The sequence below is a fragment of the Gadus morhua genome, chromosome 23, assembly GCF_902167405.1.
Source record: "Gadus morhua chromosome 23, gadMor3.0, whole genome shotgun sequence".
In the NCBI taxonomy this organism is placed as follows: domain Eukaryota; kingdom Metazoa; phylum Chordata; class Actinopteri; order Gadiformes; family Gadidae; genus Gadus; species Gadus morhua.
This window is the reverse complement of record NC_044070.1, coordinates 15,473,086-15,495,089: the sequence shown is the minus strand read 5'-3', so window position 1 is coordinate 15,495,089 and position 22,004 is coordinate 15,473,086. Positions and strand designations below refer to the sequence as shown.

The 22,004-nt window shown below is 43.8% G+C and overlaps 1 protein-coding gene across 1 annotated transcript; it reads right to left on the bottom strand.

Annotated features, from left to right (window-relative positions):
- Window positions 1-496: 496 nt before the first annotated feature.
- On the bottom strand, window positions 497-16,311 carry mtmr6 (myotubularin related protein 6). Its single transcript, XM_030349168.1, has 15 exons — window positions 15,654-16,311; window positions 12,780-12,911; window positions 10,937-11,099; window positions 10,091-10,248; window positions 9,481-9,609; window positions 7,638-7,772; window positions 7,345-7,477; window positions 6,969-7,078; window positions 6,340-6,465; window positions 5,812-5,861; window positions 5,444-5,537; window positions 4,473-4,579; window positions 3,511-3,645; window positions 2,506-2,632; window positions 497-1,468 (listed from the first exon to the last, which is right to left on the bottom strand). The coding sequence occupies exons 1-15, from the start codon at window positions 15,675-15,677 to the stop codon at window positions 1,055-1,057; spliced, it is 2,037 nt and encodes a 678-aa protein (XP_030205028.1). The 5' UTR covers window positions 15,678-16,311; the 3' UTR covers window positions 497-1,054.
- Window positions 16,312-22,004: the final 5,693 nt, after the last annotated feature.

The following is a 22,004-nucleotide window of genomic DNA, read 5'->3' as shown; positions in this document are numbered from 1 at the left end:
AAGAGAATCATCCTATCCACCACCTGACCCCTACCCCAAGGAGAAAGGCAATTTGGCATTTGTAAAGTACTGGCTTTCTCAACAAGGGAGCCATTTTCAGAAGTAATCATTATTATTTTTCGTGATTTACGCTGCTTATAAAACAGTTCATTTTAGTCGTTTTTTAGATTGTGTAAATGGTCACTCAAGACCCGGGTAAGAACGTCCATGCCATAACACAATATATGTAGAGGACAGCCCCCCCCGTCCCCAGTGACCTTTACCCTGTGACTCTATAGCATTGACCCCAAATAAGGTCAGGACACCCAGCTTCCAACCTCCTGTCTAGAATAACCAATGGGATTACAGGATCAATGAGAGTCAATAATCAGATCATCCAATCAATGTGAGTACTGCTCCAAACAACTGTCAACTGTTGACAGGCTATAATATTGTTGGAGTTATAGGGAAATAAAGTTACGTCATTTCTTAATAAATTGCTGTAGATTTCTGTAAACAAGATAAGGTTGGATTTATTTGAGGTTTCTAAATGAAATCTTTCTGGCGCCATTGAAATTTAATCGATCTGGTGCCAACATATTTTGAAGCCTAGTCAGAAACCAGATCATTTGGATGTTTTCCCGATGCATAATCGAGTGTAACAAGAAATACAAGAAACCTTCACGTAAAATCGGATACAACTTTAACATAAAAACAAAAGAAATGCCTTTATATTATCATTGTTATAATCATTTATTCTCTTACTTTGTTCATTAATTATCTATAGTGCATTTGACATGAATAAAAAAACAAGTTATTTGTCCGAGTGCAGTAAATGCCATAATAATGCGGCATATAATAGAGATTTATACTATACAGTCGACGTACGCTTCCTATCATCCTTACTCAGCCTGTCAGCCCAATCAGAATGTTATCATGTACTCAAGATTCCCGACACAAGCGCACATGGGCATGTGCCCTCACACACGCACACGCATACACCCACACACACACACACACACACACACACACACATCCATCTTGCCTGTCAACCCGATCCCCCCTTGAGTTGGTCTCAGCAGGTCATCCGAGCCATGCCGAACTCCAGGCTGACCACGGCCGGCTCCTCCTTCGTCATCTCGTCGCCATCCTCGTATGACCCTTCCAGCTCGCCGTAGCTCTGCTTCCTGCTATCGGTGCCGCTGCTGCCCTCTACTGTCCGGTCCGTGTCGGTGCTCTCCGTGGCCTCCTCTCCCACCTCCTCCTCCTCCTCCTCCTCCTGCTGCTGCTGTTTCTCTTCATCCTGCTGGGCCTCCTTGCGGCTGACCTGGGGGGCCCCCAGGATGAGGGAGTTGGGGCGCGGGGGGGCGGGGTTGGCGTTGGTCAGGGAGCGTTGCTGCTGCTCCCGGCTCGGGGGAGGAGGGGAGGGGGAGGGGGCGGGCGGCGGGGCGGAGGTCACCACCGGGGTCACGCCCAGCTGCTGGAGCTCCTAGAGACGGAACGGAGGAGAGTGAGCACTGACGGGTACTTCAGCATAAACCAGCGGGGCTGAACGATTTGGGGAGGAAAATCGAATTGCGATTATTTTGACCAATATTGCAATTGCGATTTAATGAGTGAAGCCGTTAATTAAAAAAAAAAATTATGATTTATTAAGTTCCTTATGTTGTGTATTATTCACAAAAAAATAAAAAAATCATTCTTTAGTATGACCAACACAACATTGGAAGCAGTCAACATAATAACTGCTTTCCTTTCCTTTAGGCCAGGCCGATGTGTTGAGATGAACTTCTTTATTTAACTATTGAATTGTAAAATAAAAAATAAATGAATCGTACTGATTTCCAGTCAGTAACGGTAACAAATAACTTACCGCGTTCTATAACATCGCGATTTCGATTTGAATTTGATTAATCGTTCAGCCCTATAAAACAGGGTCGTGTCCTAGGCTTGCCCTCTTGATGGTTGTGCAAACGAAAGCCGATGAGAAGAGTCAGGGTCGAGTTTTCATTGGTCGCATGGTCAAAGGAAAAATTAAAAAATAAATCGGCGTCTGGGAAACAGTACGCTGTCACATCTGCTCTCGTGATTAATTGACATCCGTCAGCGGCGCCTGTACAGCAAGGGGACAATGCCAAACCCCTTGGATAAGCTTTGGTACCGGGCAGCTAGGTTACTTCTAGGCTGCAAAGCGAAGAACGAATGACGGACCACGGTTTAAAAATCCTAATGTTCACATCCTTTTATGACTGGATGGAGACACGACTGGATACGTCGATGGAGTTGACAGAGGTTGCATGGTCCCAGGATTACATTTTTTAGAAATCGGCATCTTGTGGAAAACCTATATGGCTTGACCGTGTTAGAAACACCAAGGGACATTGCATTTTCTAAACAACGGACAGAGCAAGTGGCAACACTCAGACATTAGCGTTGCAGTTATTGCAACATATTTGGCCAGTCGGGCAGTAAATCCGAAGTGGGGGATCGTTTCGAGAGGGTGTAAAGGTGTCGGGGAGGTCTTACGTTCTCCAGGGCGCGAAGCGTCTGCGCGCTCTTCAGGCTCGTCTCCTTCAGAGTGTGTATGGTCTTCAGGATGGATTGGCGGGGGTGCATGGACCTGTCGAACTGATGGTACATGTTCCTCCAGAACCTACGACACGCACACACCATCACAAATGCACGTGGTTAGATAAATACTCAATCTCTAAGGATCTTCGAGCAAGTCTCTCAACCCCTACCTGCTCCTTCATAAGCTCTCTCTGTATTCACTGCCTAACCCCTAACTGCTCCTTCATAAGATGTCTCTTTATTCACTGTCTTACCCCTAGCTGCTCCCGCATAAAGATGCGTCTGCCTAACATGTACCTGCTACTCAACAACGTGTCCGTCTATTCACTGCCTAACCCCTACCTGCACCTACCCAAGCTGTCTCTGTATTCACTGTAACCTACCACTCAACTAAATTCATCTCTATTCACTGTATCATCCCTGTTTTCACTATGGACCCCACCCTCCTGCTCGGGTTCTGGTGCTTGTTTATGTGTGAAGGACCGCCATAAATAAACGGTGGTAATAAAACGCATCACTGCGCAGAGTGTGGGTAGACAGTAGATCAAGCATTGCATGAGTGGAGAGAGGGACAGACAGAGAGTCTGTTGTCATCATCCTGTCCCCAGATTCATTTACATCTGTCAGCGGCGCCAGGACTGCAAGTTGACAGTGCCAAACCTCTTGGATGACTGCTTGAAACAGGCAGCTTGACAAGTTCTAGGCTTAAAAGCCAAGAACAGATGACAGACCAATTTAAAATAACAATGTTCACATCTTTCTGTTTTATTTTTTATGGATAATTCTGAAAGTATTCAACCTATTGCATCTTAATTTGACCTCAACTGATAGCATGTTACTGTATTCATGGATTCCGTTTGCCCGTCGCATTTGAGGGCCCCAGGAAGACTAGCTGACAACAGTGTAGTCGGCCAATAGGAATCCTTTAATAAACAAGCCCATAAATCAGGAGGCACTGACTTGAAGTGGTAGGGCAGGGTGGAAGGCTCCAGAACAGGGTGTGTCTTCCCGTAGACACTGCTGTAGAAAGGGTTTTGGTAGTTCTGCTGCTCTTCCATCAGGAAGGCCCACAGAGAGTGGGTCTTCTCCCTCAGCCTGGAGAGGGAGAGAGGGAGAGAGAGTTCATCATCGCTGACTGGGGAAAACCTTATATCTTGATAAAGTGATATTTTATTTATTAGTTTCATGAATCCATACTATTGGTTCCCCCTTAACGTCTGTCTGTGGGTTTCGCAAATGTACAACCGATGAGAAGTATCGAGAAGAGCAGTTGAAGAACACACAGCCGTACCGGAGAAAGCCTCTGGTTGTTTGCCATGCAAGAGCTGCAATGCCAGGCTAAATAAAGAACTGGTTGTTTGAATAAGTACAGCGTATTCTTTACTCAAGAAACACTAAGTGAATAAGGGCTCATGTTTTATGTATTTGAGATGTGGGAGCGGAGAAGGGCCCAGGCAAATAACGGTGGGGTTGGAGTGCAGTTAAGCAGAGCACTTCATCTTTTATGAGATTAAGTGCGAAGAGAATTTGGCCACATGTCTTCAACGACAGGGAAAAAGTGAGTGCAGACATCGCTTGCATAAACGTTCTATCCGGTAGGTTGATGATTAAGTAACGCAATGCACTTCTTGCCTCCGACCCAGTTATTCATATCAATGACCAACAACACAACGTTCAGCTTGACTATGGTCAAATACTAATAAAATAGTCACACTTTTTTTTTTCTTATTCCTAAGTACTGGACGCTGGACAGCAACGATAAGGTGTTGGGTTATATCTTTGGTACGCAAGGAACGATATCGGCTAGATAGGGTGTCTTTCTATTGACCTTGGTGCATGTATTTGAACGCTCAAACTATACCCTGAGTCAGTCAGTCAGTCAGTCAGTCAGTCAGTCAGTGAGTGAGTGAGTGAGTGCTCACTGCAGCTCCTCTCTCTGCCGCTGGTTGTTCCCCAGGAAGTTGCCATACTGGCACGAGTGCACGTGCTCGTGGATCTGCAGCAGGAACCACTCGCTGAACTCAAACGCCTGAGGGATAAAGGACAAGGCCAATCACAGGCGTGTCAGACGCAGGCCACTTCAATGACCACACTACCATTCATCAAAATCCGGTACATCCTCCTTCACTTTAAAGGGGTAGTTCAGAATTTTGGACATAGGGCCTGATTACCAAGTTAGCCTTGGTGTTCTTTATCATTGGAGATAAAGTTTAAAACATTTCATTCAGTCCTTCTAGTTGCAGATTTTGCTTGTGCTAGGCTAGCGCACAGCAACGGGCAATACTAGCCTGCTAATAAAACAGCCTTACCCACTCCCCAGTACACCCGAGGCAAATCAACTATAGCGCCAGACGGTCGATGAAAATGTCTGTGTTGATAGAATAATGTTAGAAATAAAAACCAACCTTGCATTGCATAGCATTTTGAGGGACTTGCTGTGTCTCAGCAGCAGTGTTATATTCCTGGTAGTAGGCTACGGCAGCGGCGGACTGATACCTAGGTTAAATTCCACTGCAGCTGAGAAAGTAGTCCCTCAAAATGCGATGCGAGGCTAGTTTTATTTCTAACATTATTCTATCAACACAGATATTTGCATCGATAGTCTGGGGTAATAATTGATTGACCTTGGGTGTACTGTGGAGAAGGTAAGACTGTTTAATTAGCCGGCAAGCATTGCCCGTTGCTGTGCGCTAGCCTAGCACGAGCGAACTCCTGCAACTAGAAGAACTGAATGAAATGTGTTGAAAACTGTATCCAATAATAAAGAACACCAAGGCTAACTTGGGAATCAGGCCATATGTCCAAAACTTCGAACTACCCCTTTAAGTGGTTCCCCGAATCCTGTCATGTGAGCAATACAATAAAAAGGACACACACACACACACACACACACCTGTGGGAATTGCTCTGTGAGCTGCCAAACACACTCCAGGAACTGTGTGAAGACGGGGGACACCTCTTTAGGGTCCCCGTCCAACTGGTCACACCTAGCAACAGGACAAGAGCAAGTGTCATGCAGACCCAGAGAAATGCTGTTTGTAATGCCAGAGAAACATCTAAATGTTACAGAACCAATGGTAATCGTGTGATAACTAAAAACAGCTGTGCATCAAATGTATGATTTTACATTCATGAGGTTGAAAGAAGAGAGATGGGTCATTATCTTGTTAGTTGTAAGTTAAGGTGGGTATAATTGCGGAGGTCGAACATAAAAAACTGTTTGAACTATGTGAAGGGAAAATAATAGAGCAGCCATCCCACCTGTCTGCAAATTTGTGACCAAATGAGATCCAGTCTTTCTCGATCAGTACCTAGAAAAAAAATAGAAATGCTTTTTTAAGATCTATTAGTGACTTCGGTATTGAGCTGACACTAAGGAGTAAATGTTTGCTTTCTAAAGAGCTTTTATCCTCAGAACATCAGAATCTGAATAACTACTGACTGCCAGTTATAGATTATATGAAAGACTCCAACATCAGCACAATTCTACGGCAGTTTTCCAACGCATTTCCTGCCAAGCAGAGACATCTTAGAAATTAGCAGTGGAATGTGCATTAACAATATTGACTTGAAATCTTTACAGTATATAGTCTTTGGTCAAAGCCAAGATCCAAGTTGTTGTATTCATCAATATGTAAAGTAAAGAAGGTTAACACCTAACTTGGCCAATAATAATTCCACATGTTGGCCAACAAAAAACTTCATCCAACAACAGGAGTTGAAGATTTATATCTGTGAGTGCATCCGTTTCAGTAGTGTGTTTGATTTGTGTGTGTGGTGAGAAGGTACCATGAAGCCCTTGATGGTGCGGTAGTAGGGGTCCATGAGCAGGGCTCCCAGGGAGCACACCTGCGCAGTCCTGTCCCAGCCGTCTGAACAGTGCACTAGTACACTGGCGCCCTCTACAGTCACTGCCTGGAATAGACACACAGACGTTTGTTTCGAATAAACTATATGATAATACCATTTTTATTGAAATTGTTCTGAGAAGGGTTGAATAAGGATTATTGCATGGTTTTCTTTCAACATTTTTAGGGAAAATGTTAATTCATTGCAAATTGGACACAGCATTTAGGCTAAGAATTAAGAAATTATATTTGACGTAACTTTTTCCGGCATTTCATTATCGGCTATGATTGTAGATTAATGTATTATGGTTAATAGATTGACCTGGACATTGCTTGGAAACGCATGTTTTGTTTAAAAATTCGTGAAATACAATTTCTTAAAATAATATATAAATATTATAAATTAAATAATGACTTTTCATTTTGACAATTCAATCTATTTTCAGTCTTGTTGGTCTGCCATATTCAATCGGTGAATCCTTACCCCTAGTCTCGACACACACAAACACTCGCACGAGGAAGAGCGTGGCGTAATAACAGTGATGAAGAATCATGTGGGTATGGACCTACCTTGGTGAGGAAAATGGCGGCATCGACCACTGCCTTGACATGTCGTAGCCAACCACAGCCCTCGATTCCCATCAGGTAGTCGCTCATGGACAGAGAGCGATTCCCAATAACTGTAAGGAAGGCGAGACAAAGATAAAATAATATTTTAGTTCATTCATAATTTGTTGTATTTATTTTGCCTTTTGTTTTACTTGAGAATCAAAATTGTCTAAGACTCAAAAATAATTAAAGTGCTTGATTTTTAACTTTTTCAGAATCGAATCGAATCATGCAGGTTCAAAGTCAAATAATTTTTCGGATACATAAAAAAAAAAGGTTGAATGACAACCACAATGGTCTTATGCCTTTATGTGGGCGTGTTTCTGTAGCGTCTAACCTTCTAGCAACTTCTGCAGACTGGCCCTCATGACGTGGATGTTCTCAATGCCCACGAACTGGAAGCGGATGTTGGAGTAGTTGTCCTCGTTCTCGTAGCCTTTCCCCGCCGCACGGTTGGCTAGCGCATTGAGCTAGCGGGAGTGCAACAACAAATGTCTTCCTGTACGTTCACACCAAAAGCTATAAAGCGTTTCGAGCGATAAACGCCCATTCACTTCCTATTAGACATGCGCGATAAAGCGATAGGAGCGATAAAACGCCTTGATTCCGATGGCTCTGATTGGCCGGTACCTTGGGCCTGGTGTCCATGACGTAGACGAAGCGGCTGTTGTGATTTGCCTTGCTGATGGCTTGCAGCATGCTCTCGTCCTCCAGGCAGCGGGCGCTGAAGCCGGAGAGCGGCTGACTGCACCGGCACACCGCCGCCTGCGTCCAAACAGAGCACAGTGTTTACATCAGTTAACCTTTCAACTTTCACTTGACCTGGCATCATTCGTAAAAAAGACACGGCAGGGAATTAAATGATGTATTTGTATGTAAGCATGTCAACCAAAGTTAAAATCCACCTAATCACTATCAAATAGATTAGGGACCTAACAAAATGTCATTACCCTCATTACTGTCATTACTTACATTGAGCGGGCTACAAACTAAAAATAAAAGAGGAACAACTGCGTTTGTTGGCGATGCTGCTCAATCACAATTACTAGTGCAACACGGGTATGTTGCATCATTATAATTTGAATTTAGTAAACACAAGTAAAAACATCAATGGAAAACATCAAAATGAAAAAAAAATATGGAATGCACGAGGCAAAACAACTTTTGAATTTGTAACAACCCATAATATAATATATTTACTGAACAATGTAAAACTTTTTTTTTTTCATTTTCTATTATTATTATCTGCATTAACACAGGCAGAAAAGCACTGGTTTATAGTATGGCTTAGCTTGCGTTTGCCTTGTGGCCTTTGCTCTTCTTTCCATCGTGGCTAGTAAAGTTCCCAGCATATGCACGTTAGTGTTTCTAGGGCTCGTACTCGTCATTCAAATCTCGTGTGGAGACCGATGCCAGATAAGAGACAACCTTTTAGGCGGGGATGAGCATGCATGCCAACAGGTTAGGGGTGGAAAAGGCGAGACGAATGCGCCTGGGGCGGGATTCCCAGACCCCCCGGATGGCCCACGGTCATGCCCCCCCCCCCAGGGAGAGTCTTTTACATAATAGGATTCTAAATGTTCATATCTGATCATGTTTAGGAATAATCTGCTGCTATTCACAAACCAGAAGAGTGACAAGATTAAGCAAAATAAAGCACAAAGGCTTATTTAACTTTAATGTAAGTAGTAGCCTGATAAGTATTATTAGCAGTTTGCAAGATTGTTTTTTATACCGTTATTCACGTAGCATTCATTTATATGCAAGGTTATCTTATTTATCCCCGGCAATCTGTTACACAGCCAGCAGTAATACAATCATCATCAACACACACCAATCACTAATCAAAGTGGGCCATGTGGATTAGGGTTTACTATTTCAACACCTTACACTAAACAATGCTTAGTCTTTATCGTGTAAATTGATTGGTTGATTGTATTTACATTAAACAATGACTAGTATTTATGCTTCCCTTTTCGGGGATCTGAGACCACCTGTTTTTGGGCGGTCTTGGACTGTTTTAAAGAGAATGCACAACAGACCAAAACAATCCTGCATTTACATATATGTCTGTGTTTGTGTGTCCGGGAAGTGCATCATGAAAAAAACATGCATCCACACATTTTATTTTTTTAACGAAATGTGCAGATCATTGTTGGAACACTGAACAACTTGAGACGCGCGACAACTCCATGTTTACACATGTTGGTCCGCTCTTCAATATACAGTGTGACAAACTGAACCAAGATCCAGGCACAACGTCAACAAATGTTTCCTGATTCGGACCGAAGCAGACTGTAAGTGCCCTAGTAAACATGCTATACTGGCTCTCTGAGCCCCTCCTTCTTCCCGGATCTAGACAACCCACATAGATGTTTTGCATTCAAAGACGGCAAATGGTAACAAGTTTGCATTCCTGAATGAGGCCACACATTGTCAGACGGTGACAGATATTGAGGGTGATCTGCGGTACCTTCTTCTCCTGGTAGAAGTACGTGAGCACGGGGAAACGTCCCTTGCTGCGAAACTTGGAGCTCCCCACGATGATGGGTTTGTTGGCCGTGATGGGGACGTACAGGTCCCGCGGATACGTCTCGCACACCTGGGACACACACACACACACACACAGGTAATCATTTAATCAGTTGCACAGCCAGCAGTAATACAATCATCATCAACACACACACCAATCAATCAATCAATCAAAGTAGGCCATGTTGATTAGAGTTTGTAATAGATTGGTGGACAACAGATGGCTGTAGGTCCTAAAGGTGGGACTACTACAGCTATAGCAAGGTGACAGACAACTAAATTGAGTCTGTGATGCCCTCTGCTGGAGAACATTGTGTATGACATGGAGGCAACCATTGTTTGAATGCTACCATAGAAGGAATTTTGTATGCACACTATTGTACAGATTACAGATTAAAAGTGTTTTCGACCTGATTTTAGCTTGTTTCTTTCACTTGTTTCTTTTTCATTTGTGTTCTTAGCCAAAGAACATTGCATACCTCTGCCTTGTCTACGGGGGAAAATAAAATATAAATAAAAAACCTTCATAGGTCCAATCGGAGCACCCTTACCTTGAAGTCTCTGTTGACGTCGGTGAGCTGCCATTGGTCGCAGGGGACGCCCATCCTCTCATACTCCGCCCCCAGGTCAATGAGCTGCCAGCCTTCCTCCCGCTGCTGGTCGTTCTGCTTGGGGTTGTACGAGAACGCATAGAGCTCCTCATAGGCGACTGAGGAGAGGGAGGCAGAGACAGCAAGAGAGACCTTGAGTTTACCATTTAATAATCCACCTCAGAATGGGTGCAATTACAAAATAGCAGAAGTGTGCACATGGTGTGCTTCCAGAATGACGTGACTTAGAAAAAGTATCCTGTGTGTGCATGTGCGTGTGTTTATGTAAATATTTAAGCAAACCTGCATCTGTTTGTCTATGACCTAACAGAACCCTACATGCTTCTCTTCTGGTAACTCAATCAAATGTCTTTAAACTTAATTTAGAACAATTACATACGACAAATAATTATCTGAATAAGTCCACGGCCGCTCTGAATCAGTTTCATATCCCATGGACTAGGTTTCCGACCGCTACTGTGACGTGGCGGCCACACAGACATGGTAAATGGTCTGCTTTTATACAGCACTTTTATCCGAAGCGCTTTACAATATCGCCTGACATTCACCCATTCACGCACACAATCACACACCGCAGCGGAGTCAACCATGCAAGGCGACAGCCGGCTCGTCGGGAGCAGTTAGGGTTAGGCGCCTTGCTCAGGGAGACCACGACACACACAAAGCCGGGGATCGAACTAGCAACTTTGCTGCCGGCCAACCCGCTCTACCTACTGAGCTACTGCCTGCCCAGAAGGACGGACAGACAGACAGACGGACAGACAGACGGATGGTGCGGTCACCCACCGGGTCGGAGAAGGCGCAGCAGGGAGCTGTAGATGTCGTGGCAGTCGCGCTCCCGCTGGAGAACAAAGTGGACCACGCGGAAGTTCCGGCACTGGATGACCAGCGGGCAGCCCGTGGTGGTGAGGGACAGCTTCTCCACCGAGGCTATGTGGTGGTGCAGGACCTGGAGGAGGACCAGAGAGGTGGACCGGCGACACGCTGGGATTTTATTTTTTGCAGCAAAGTATCAAGAGAGCCATGTGAATGAACAGACAAAGAGGCGAAGTTCTAGGTTTCAGCTTGATCGATCAACCATCTGCATTGTGTAATGGCGTTTTTTTTTTACAAAAGAAAAGGTTTAAATCATGATTTTGCAACCGATACTTTTGCCGCAGTTGTTTTCCGTAGTGGCTTGAAGGTTGATTTTGCAAACACTAAATATTTCATAAAGTTCCTAATGCCGTCAGCTTGTAAAGCCCACACGCTCATTAACATAAGAGGTTTGCAGGCAAAATGTATCCTCGTAAAGGAATAAACATCGGCATCACTTCAGAACTGACTAAAAAACAAGGAAGGCCACAATTCTTAATACAATGTTCTCTCAGTCCATGAACGATAATTCAAAGCCTGTGCGTCTTGATGGATTGCTTTCAAAATAAAAGATGCCTTGTTCCCTAAATCAGTCAAAAAGTTCAGGGTTTTACTAAAGCTTGAACAGGCATCATCTCCGATTGCTCAGACGCCAACTCAACCATCAGACAACTGGCAGTGCCTGATGGTTGCAGATGGTCACGGTCCCAAGGAATATTTTACTATTCAAACTATTTCGTTATGGTTTAACGCCAGCATTGGGCAGTACATGCAAGTATTTGGGTTGTGGGAAAAGATGCATAATAAGATACTGCTTATACTAGAGAGGGGCTTATTTGTGGTATTGTGAAACAACTCCGTTATAATGCTTTGTCGGCTTCGAGAATATCAAAAAATATGATTATCAATACTACTACTACTAATACCAATGTACTTCTGCATGTCTGTCAGGCAGACCGTTGAACATGTCTGCACATATTACACATGGGTGGTCATAAAATGCAGAACTAACCCACTGTCAGGTTGTTTATACTATGCTGATATATAATATTTTGGTATAATGGTATATTAGGTTTAAGCATAAAGAGCGACACTCTTTTGTTCATACTGTGTCTTTGTTCACAAAGACACAAGCTCAGACCGGTGATTTAAGGAAGTAACAAATACCTTAACAAAAGAAATAACAGAAACAGGTTTACTGGCCACAGCATAAAAAGCAGAGAACAGGTTTTTGCTGATCTTAGCATTTTTTACTTCAGAGGTTCAAGTTCCTGCTTTAAAGTGCTCTTCTGTCTGGGAAGTTCTGTTTGCTTTATGTAGTTTAAACCTGTTTTATAAACAGGGAAACATGATTGCCAAAAGCGATACACCTTTTGTTTGCTTTCCAGTAGACTCTCAGTGTAGTCATTAAGGCGTCGATAAAATGGAATAAATAGCTTTTACTGGCTAAGCTGGCAGTTTAAGTGTGAGTTAATAGCGGATGATCTGGGATCCACTAGTTTATAGCATGACCTGGTTGCGTTGCCACGGCAAAGCTATCTACCGACTTCTATTGACAGTGACATGGGTTCCACACGTTTACAGCACAAACCAATCTTGTTGCCATGGTGCCAACTCAAGCCAATCAGGGCTATGCGTTTGCGCTTTTGTAACAACAACATGGTTGGCCCGATTGGCTGCCATCTTAGATGTTGCAATATCCTTGTTCCCACAGTGCAGAACGGGTAATCCCCTGTTGCAGACACACACACACACACACACCGACAACACTGACCCATATTTCCTGTGCTGCAGATGAGGGACTGCTGGGGCTGCTCTCCACGAAGATGAGGTGTGTGGCCGTTAGGTACAGTGTGCCGCTCGTCGACTTGCTGCTGAAGCGGTCCAGCAGGCGAACCTGCTCCACCTGTAAACACACACACGTAAACACACACACACACGTAAACACACACACACACGTAAACACACACACACCCGTAAACACACACACACACGTAAACACACACACACAAACACACACACACAGGAAATAGGTGATTATCAAAAAAAATATTTTTTAACTGTAAACTAACGTTGAAGTATCGCTCATGTTCCTCTAATGAATGCAATATCGGCTGTATAACATCTTAGATTTATCGTATTGGTTTGGTTGCTAAGCTGACCTTTAATGATTGCAAGAAAAGTTTACTCAGAAGAACACAAAAATGAAGAGGCTGTCTCTGATTAAAAACCACAACCCTAGTATTCGCCCAGTCAAGCACATCTATTTGGTTTCCATCAGCTCAACAGGTGGAGGACACTAGTCCTCCAACAGATGGAGGATGAGCGGTGTTGGGAGCCTCGCAGCCGGAGCTCTGCCTTTTGCAGGCAGCTTGGGATTTGGGACAAAGGGATGTTGTAAATAACGCCTGCCACGATAGCCAAAACACATTCTCTGTGCACAACGCAAAACCAACCCTCTAAAGCAAGATGTCAATGCTTAAAGTATTGCATTCCTAATAGCCTTAGCATAATCTTTCACTTGGTTTATGACAAACCACTGAAAGTTGACACATTGACACTACTTCCTCATTGCTAATGAGTCACACAATCCCTGCCATTGTTTTTATACAAGCAAATAATAATGACCATCGTCACCCTCAATAATTCCTTTGTATAGTCCATTTCATACAGAATATGTAGCTCAAGGCACTTCCCAAAACATTTCTGAGACTATGATACAGGGATATGTCACAAATCGTAGTTATTTTCAAAGTATTTGCCAAAAATTCCACCAGTAGCCATTATAAATACCTAGGCTTCCGTGAAACGGTTTAGCAAAACAAACACATTGGTCAAACATTGACTCAACTTAGCAGAGGAAGCCTGTCCAGTTGATTGCTTGAACAAGACAAATTACATTCAACCTTTGACGTTCTCCCACGTGCCTGACTATGAAACATCAATTATTAAATCAACTTTTAACTTTTTTCATTTTTTGTTGTCACGAATAAGGAAGTCAATTTGCCTTTCTATGCAGCATCAGGGGAAGGGCATGTAAGGCCCCCTGTCGTAGTCACATGATTTACATCCAATTAATTTGATTTTTCTGCACTTTTATGTGGTTTGAGGTTCCATGCTAGGGCTATCCACATTGATGGATGGGAGCCCTTGGCCTCCCAGTGTATGAGTGTATCCCTATCCCAGTGTATTGAGGCCATTAGCCTTGGAAAACAGTACAGGCTTATGTAAAGTAGCACTGCTAATGTTTAGATTATAATGATTTTTTCAACAAAAATCTATTAAACATACATGGATAGTGTTCAAATGTCTTTTTCGCGGAAATTGAGGCAGTTGCTTCCCCTTTTGACACACTGGGTTCAGTAAGTACTACTATGTGAGCCGATTCTTGGTACCTCCCCCTCCGCTTGAGTCTCGACTATTCTCAATAAGACAGCTAATAACTTAATGGAAAACTAATAAAGCTGCTCTGCAGAAAAAAAATATTAAACTAAACAAAAGAACCACAGCAATATGGTTCTTTCAGACCGACCCACTTTCATATAAACTAGCTAGAAGCATTGGCAGAAGCAGCAACCTGCCACTATATCATGATTCATCAAGAGAGCCATCCTCCCCTCTTTCCATATCCGTTTCCTGTCTTTCACTGATATCATAAAATGGTTCAGCTGGGCCTATCTACGGTCTCCAGGCAACTGGCCAGCCAGCAACAGGAATAAGCTCCTCTATGGAGGGCTGGCTACAGGCCACACAGGAAGTAAACCGACAGTGAGAGTGTCAGTTTGTGTGTGTGTGTGTGTGTGTGTGTGTGTGTGTGTGTGTGTGTGTGTGTGTGTGTGTGTGTGTGTGTGTGTGTGTGTCTGTGTGTGTGGGGGGAGATAGAGCAATAACAGGTGCACTGCACACATTATATGTTGATGATAGTGCTTCTGCGGTAAGGTGTAACTAATTATTTCATAGGAAACAAATATAAATATCGATCCATACCCAACTATAAATAAAACTTTGCAACTCATGGGCAAGAAAATGACAAAAAAAAAATGATAGATAAGAGAGTGTGTTTCTAAGTAAGGCAACGATTTAAACTCTCCACCCATCTCACCCCCAAACAAAATGACTCACCGTCTTAAGCCTTAATGATGGCATACACGCCTCTTTTTAATCGCTCCTTGGTTTTTACCAACCATCTAATCCACACAGACGAGACACAGGAACAGAAACGGACGGACTCAGGGTGGCATCATTTGGAGATGATTTATTTTTGCACGGGATAGTTTTAGGGCCAATCTCTGAAATGTCAGTCGGCCTGAAACGTAGTGTGAAACCTGGCACGCATAATCTCTAGCACATCATTATTCCTCAATCAGGACGTTATTCGTAGATCTTAAAAAGAAATTACTCAAAGATATGGAACCGACTTGAACTCAATGGGGGAAGTCTAGCAAGTTAAATCGTGTAGTGGAATGAAAGTGACATGGGTGCGCAATTCCCCATAAATAAACAGAATCACTGCCAGCTATTTAGCATTAGTCTTGATCACAGATACGTGGAACATCTCACCAAACAAATCAAAAGAATAAAAAACACAAGGCCGCCCTGCTCCGATTTTATTCAATGCAGTTATATTGGATAGCCAAAATCTGCTTACCTTTGGCGTTCGGATATGCTCCATTTCTTCCGATCGAAACAGCTGTCAGTTCATGCAAAGCTTAAACGACACCTTATTGGTGTAACTGTAGCATTGATATTACCAACGGGCGATCAGTTTAGAGAAAGGGCTTTCAGAGATCGTTCTGTCGGCAGCATATGATGTTTATTGTCAAATTTCCACAGCATCCGCGTAAAGGTAGCAAAGATTACGACCAGGTTTTCCTGCTTGTTACTTTCAAAGTAAAGGTTTACTTTGTAATTGCCATTTTTTTAGGTTTTTTTAGGACAGTCTTGTTGAAGAAATAAATATGGTTTCATGGAAATAGCTGAGAAATTAACAATTTGTGTGCGGACTGTTGTCATATTTGAGCTTAAATTGACACGCATTTTAGGATGAGAACTTCCGCCTACGAGTTTCAAAAGATGAGATCTGAACAGTCGTGACATCCGTTAAGGTTTTAGAAAAACACATTTCTCCATCAGAAACTATATTTTTGCTAACACCGTACTTCACTTAACTATTATACATAACAAACACTTAAAAAATTAAAGTATTGAATTTCTGAAATAGGTCGCAACGCGAAGTTCAAAATATGAAAGTAACAAGAATACTTTACTTTGAAATCAAATATATTTCGTCATCGCGGAAGAGTCACGTTTGCTATAATGTCTCGCTGCGGCTTGTAGGACATGGACATCCAACGTCCAAGTACTGTCACGTGATTCCAGTTGCCACCCCCACTGACGTCACAGGCTAATGACTGAAACAACCTAATTGTGTTTGCAAAAACATGCATTTGTGAAATTAGTTATTGATGGGTCCACTCCTTAAGCCAGAGGTGTTTCTAGGTTTCATAAACATCCGGGGCTTAGCCCAGACGGAAAATGAAAATGGCCAAATGATTTCTAGGCTTTATTTAGCATGAAAAAAAAAATCATAATGCTTCACCTAAATAAACAAAATGTGCAGTTTATAGCTTAAAATAGCTACCTGACTGCTGTGCTGCTTATCCCCAAATGTCTAAAGTTCCATTCAAGTTATTTCAGAGTAAAATTAATACAAGTGAGACAGACTTTACACCCACATCTGACTGGGGATTGGATAGGTTAATCCACTTGAGGTGGTAAAAAGGTTATGTTTTTAAACTGTTTGTCTTGCCAGAAGGAATATTTAGACTAGTACTTATAAATTATATTTTTACTCTATTTATTTTTTTAACCCAAAAATTATATTCGGGGGAAATTAAACACAGGGTCTGTGATTAGGATATCTGGGATCAGCGTATGCGTTCAGGGCCTAATCGACCAGGTAAACACGCGTCCTTGCCGTCCTCCTCCGAGCTCAATACATTCATGATCCAAAATCTGACCGCAGATCTGGTGAACTGGGCTTTTATTTCCTTCACTTCATGTTTCGACCAATCCTGTCGCTGGAGGCAGAGTTATTTGCAGACAAAGACCACCCCATGAACATTTTAAAATGTAAATACAGACATTTCTGTATAATTAAGGTGTATGACAGCTCCCTCTGCTGGACAACAGTCTCACACCAAACTACATTTTCCGTTTGAACCAACGTAGCTATAGTACATTGATGCGAGACGGGTTGGTGGATTGAACGCGTTGTAGTAGCAGAAAATGGCCTGCGGGCCAGTATGTACATTGTTAAATACATGAATAGGCTTGAATTTAGTAGTAATATGGAGGTTTCATATTTTTTCAAAATGGAATATGTGAACATTGCAGAATAACAATCATGTATATTAAATGTATTGCAGGAGTTTAGCTTGACATTAACCAAGTTAAAGGACAATTAAATGAACAGCAACAAACATGTAGAAGTCAATGTGGGATTTTAATATAAACAAAAACACTTGACAGAAGTTGAATACAATTTGTAAAGGAAAGCAGAGGAAAACATTTTCCCCAATGAATCTTTTCAAAATGTCACCACCATTCCGAAAGCAAGTGAAGAGGTTTGTGTAAAAGCAGTCCTCCCTGACCAGCTCTGTCCCTGACTCTAAACCCTGACTCTCAACCCTAACGCTAAACCCTCTGAGGGCAGGAAGACGCGCCTTCAGTATAAAAGGTTTGAACCACAGAGAAGGAAGAAAAGAGGAAGCAGTAGAGAGTAGTGAAGTAGTGAGGTTAGTGGCAGACGTGAGGGAAAGGCGTGTGGAAGGACACGGCTACATGTGGGGTCAAGAAGATCACTCCCACTGGAGGTCATTGATCCATCAGCCTCAGACCGCTGAGCTCAGCAGGTCTTCTGGAGGACGAGGCTCAGATGAACTGAGAAGACGGGACCAGCAGGATGTCAGGATCAGGGTGGGTTCAGCTCAGGTGAGTCTGCCCCCCACCAAACAGGATCAGGTGAGGTGCAGCTCAGGTGAGTCTGCCCCCGACCAATCAGGTGAGGTTCAGCTCAGGTGCGTCTTCCCCCGACCAAACAGGATCAGGTGAGGTTCAGCTCAGGTGTGTCTGCCCGGACCAGACAAGGACATGGATTAGGTTCGATATTCAAAAGATGCAACATTATCTAAACCAAAGAGACGCCATTAAGGAGCAGGCAGGCTTTAGGACGCATCACTGTATTCTGAGTACTTGAACCCGGCACCATTGGTCTGAGAGTTGAACCCCCAACCCCCTACCTAGTCCACTATGTCCAGATAATGCACACTTACGAGGAATCCTTGATGGTAGAGTCCTGGTCATCCTCAGGATTTGCCTTCCAGATGTACGGCTTCTCCGTCAGTCCTCCAGATTCCTGGTCTGGTAATGTAATTTGTCTCTATTGTAAGGTCAAACACAGGAGCAGTTGGGCTCTAATGGCGCGTAACAAAGTAGCAGCTGTAGTTTGTCTGGTAACCAACCACAGTAGTATGCCTCAATTTCTACTGGACAAACTAATCCTGCGTTACAACAAGTCCAGTCTGTTTACTTTATGCAAACTTACGAGGATCTTTGTTGGTAGAGTGATGTCGTCCTCCAGAGTCTTGGCTCCTCCATCAGCGCTCCTCAGCCAGAGTCCTGGTCTGGAACAAACAGCGCGAGTCTGGCCCCAACGTCTGGTAACAAACATGTAGTTTTTCTTAATTTTAAGCCCTTTATTTCCACTTTGTTAGGTTAATACAAACTCACAATCCTTGTTGGTAGAGTGATGGTCATCCTCCAGATTAACGGCTCCCCTACCAGCTCGCCTCTGCTCCAGAAACACGTTCTAGTAAGAAAACACAGCGGTAGTTTGTTAACGCATGTCAAAGTAACAGCTTTATTTTGCCCGTTAAGTCAACCATGCAAGTAAATACAAACTTACGAGGAATCCTTTTTGGTTGATTCCTAGTTGTCCTCCAGCGTCTCAGCTCCTCCGTCTGCTCTCCTCAGACAGAGTCCTGGTCTGGAACAAACAGCAGAAGTCTTGCTTCAATGTGTGGTAAAACGGATGTAGTCGTCTGGTATATTGGTACAAACACCGGTGGTTTGTGGTAGCAGTATTCTACGAGAAGTGGCAGTGAGTGGGATGGTCACTTCAGAGTCAGGCTCCATCTACCCCACGACAGACATCCTCCACCAGGCAGGGCCTCCATCAGCACAGCTCCCCCACCAGGCAGGGCCTCCATCAGCTCCTCCACCAGGCAGGGCCTCCAGCACGGCTCCTCCCCCAGGCAGGAACTTAAACACGGCTCCTCCATCAGCTCCTTCAGCCATGGATACCTGGTCTGGTTACAAACACAGAAGTTTAATACATATTTTTGTAAAGGAAAGCAGAGGAAAACATTTTCCCAAATTAATCTCATCAAAATGACACCACCATTCAGAAAGCAAATGAAAAGGTTTATGTAAAACCAGCATTCCCTGACCAGCTCTGTCCCTGACTCTAAACCCTGACTCTCAACCCTAACGCTGAACCCTCTGAGGACAGGAATACGCTCCTTCAGTGTAAAGGTTCAAGGAGACACTCCTTCAGAGTAAAGGTTCGAACCACGGAGAAGGAAGAGGGGAAGGAGTAGAGAAGTAATGAGGTTAGTGACAGACGTGAGGGAAAGGCGTGTGGAAGCACACGGCTACATGTGGGGTCAAGAAGATCACTCCCACTGGAGGTCATTGATACATCAGTCTCAGACCGCTGAGCTCAGCAGGTTTTCTGGAGGAAGAGGCTCAGATGAACTGAGGAGACGGGACCAGCAGGATGTCCGGATCAGGTGGAGTTCAGCTCAGGTGTGCCTGCCCCCGACCAAACAGGATCAGGTGAGATTCAGCTCAGGTGTGTCTGCCCGGACCAAACAAGGACATTGATTAGGTTCAATATTCAAAAGATGCAACATTATCTGAACGAAAGAGACGTCATTAAGGAGCAGGCAGGCTTTAGGGCGCCTTCCTCAAGGACGTATCACTGTATTCTGAGGACTTGAACCTGGCACAATTGGTTTGAGAGTTGAACCCCCAACCCCCTACCTAGTCCACTATATCCAGATAACGCAAACTTACGAGGAATCCTTGATGGTAGAGTCCTGGTCGTCCTCAGGATTTGCCTTCCAGATGTACGGCTTCTCCGTCAGTCCTCCAGATTCCTGGTCTGGTTACAAACGTAATTTGTCTCTATTGTAAGGTCACAAACACAGGAGTAGTTGGTCTCTAATGTAAGGTCACAAACACAGGAGTAGTTGGGATCTAATGGCGCGTTACAAAGTAGCAGCTGTAGTTTGTCTGGTAACCAACCACAGTAGTACGCCTTAACTTCTACTGGACAAACTAATCCTGCGTTAAGTCCACTCTGCTTACTTTATGGCTCCTCCATCAGCTCTCCTCAGCCAGAGTCCTGGTCTGAAACAAAAAGTGCAAGTCTGGTCCCAACGTCTGGTAACAAAGTTGTAGTTTGTCTTAATTTTAAGCCCTTTATTTCCACTTTGTTGATACAGGTTAATACAAAGTTACAATCCATGTTGGTAGAGTGATGGTCATCCTCCAGATTCACGGCTCCCCTATCAGCTCGCCTCCGCTCCAGAAACACGTTCTAGTAAGAAAACACAGCGGTAGTTTGTTAACGCATGTCAAAGTAACAGCTCTATTTTGCCCTTTAGGTCAACCATGTAAGTAAATACTAACTTACGAGGAATCCTTGTTGGTCGATTCCAAGTCGTCCTCCAGCGACTCAGCTCCTCCATCAGCTCCTCCATCAGCTCTCCATCAGCTCTCCATCAGCTCCCCATCAGCTCTCCTCCAAACCAGAGTCCTGGTTTGGAACAGACAGCGGAAGGCTTGCTGCAACATGTGGTAAAACAGATGTAGTCGTCTGGTATATATGGTACAAACGCCGGTGGTTTGTGGTAGCAGTATTCTACGAGAAGTGGCAGTGAGTGTGATGGTCACTTCAGAGTCAGGCTCCATCTACCCCACGACAGACATCCTCCACCAGGCAGGGCCTCCGTCAGCTCCTCCACCAGGCAGGGCCTCCATCAGCTCCTCCACCAGGCAGGGCCTTCAGCGCGGCTCCTCCATCAGCTCCTTCAGCCATGGATTCCTGGTCTGGTTACAAACACACTTGGTCTCAGCAGTAAATCACCTTGGGGCGCAATACACCCCACCTCCTGCATCTGAGGTTCACTTGTAAAATGGAAGACTCATTTAAAACAACAACGTCTGCAGATTGTTGCGTTCAGCAATTCATCCACTACGGTCATAGCAGCACCAGAAACAATAATGGCTCATATGACTCCTACACAAAACCGGTATGAATTAACTCAAATCAAAGCTTGGCACAGATGTAAAGTCATAAGTTGATCAAAACCAGACCTAAACCTCTGAGGATTTTAGTGTTTCAGATGAGCTTGGTGATGGTTACCCTCTGGTCCGGTGCTGCAGGCCCCTGGTCTCCAGCCTCAGGTCCATCCTGGCACCACAAGCCTCCGGTCCCAAGCCTCTCAGCCTCACCTTTGCGCTACAGCAGCAGGTTTATATCAGCATTTGCCAAACAATAAACTTAATTGACTCATCCAAAACCTAGTTAAAAAAAATGTAATTTAACTATTATTTTATAACTCAAGGCTGGAAAGGCTTGAGACCAGACATTTTGGGAATGAAGACAGAGCAGTCCACAAGTTTAAAGAAGTGGTTCAGGCCATGCATTTCTCTACTCACTTACGAGGAATCCTTGATGGTAGAGTCCTGGTCGTCCTCAGGATTTGCCTTCCAGATGTACGGCTTCTCCGTCAGTCCTCCAGATTCCTGGTCTGGTTACAAACGTAATTTGTCTCTATTGTAAGGTCACAAACACAGTAGTAGTTTGTCTCTAATGTAAGGTCACAAACACAGGAGTAGTTGGTCTCTAATGTAAGGTCACAAACACAGG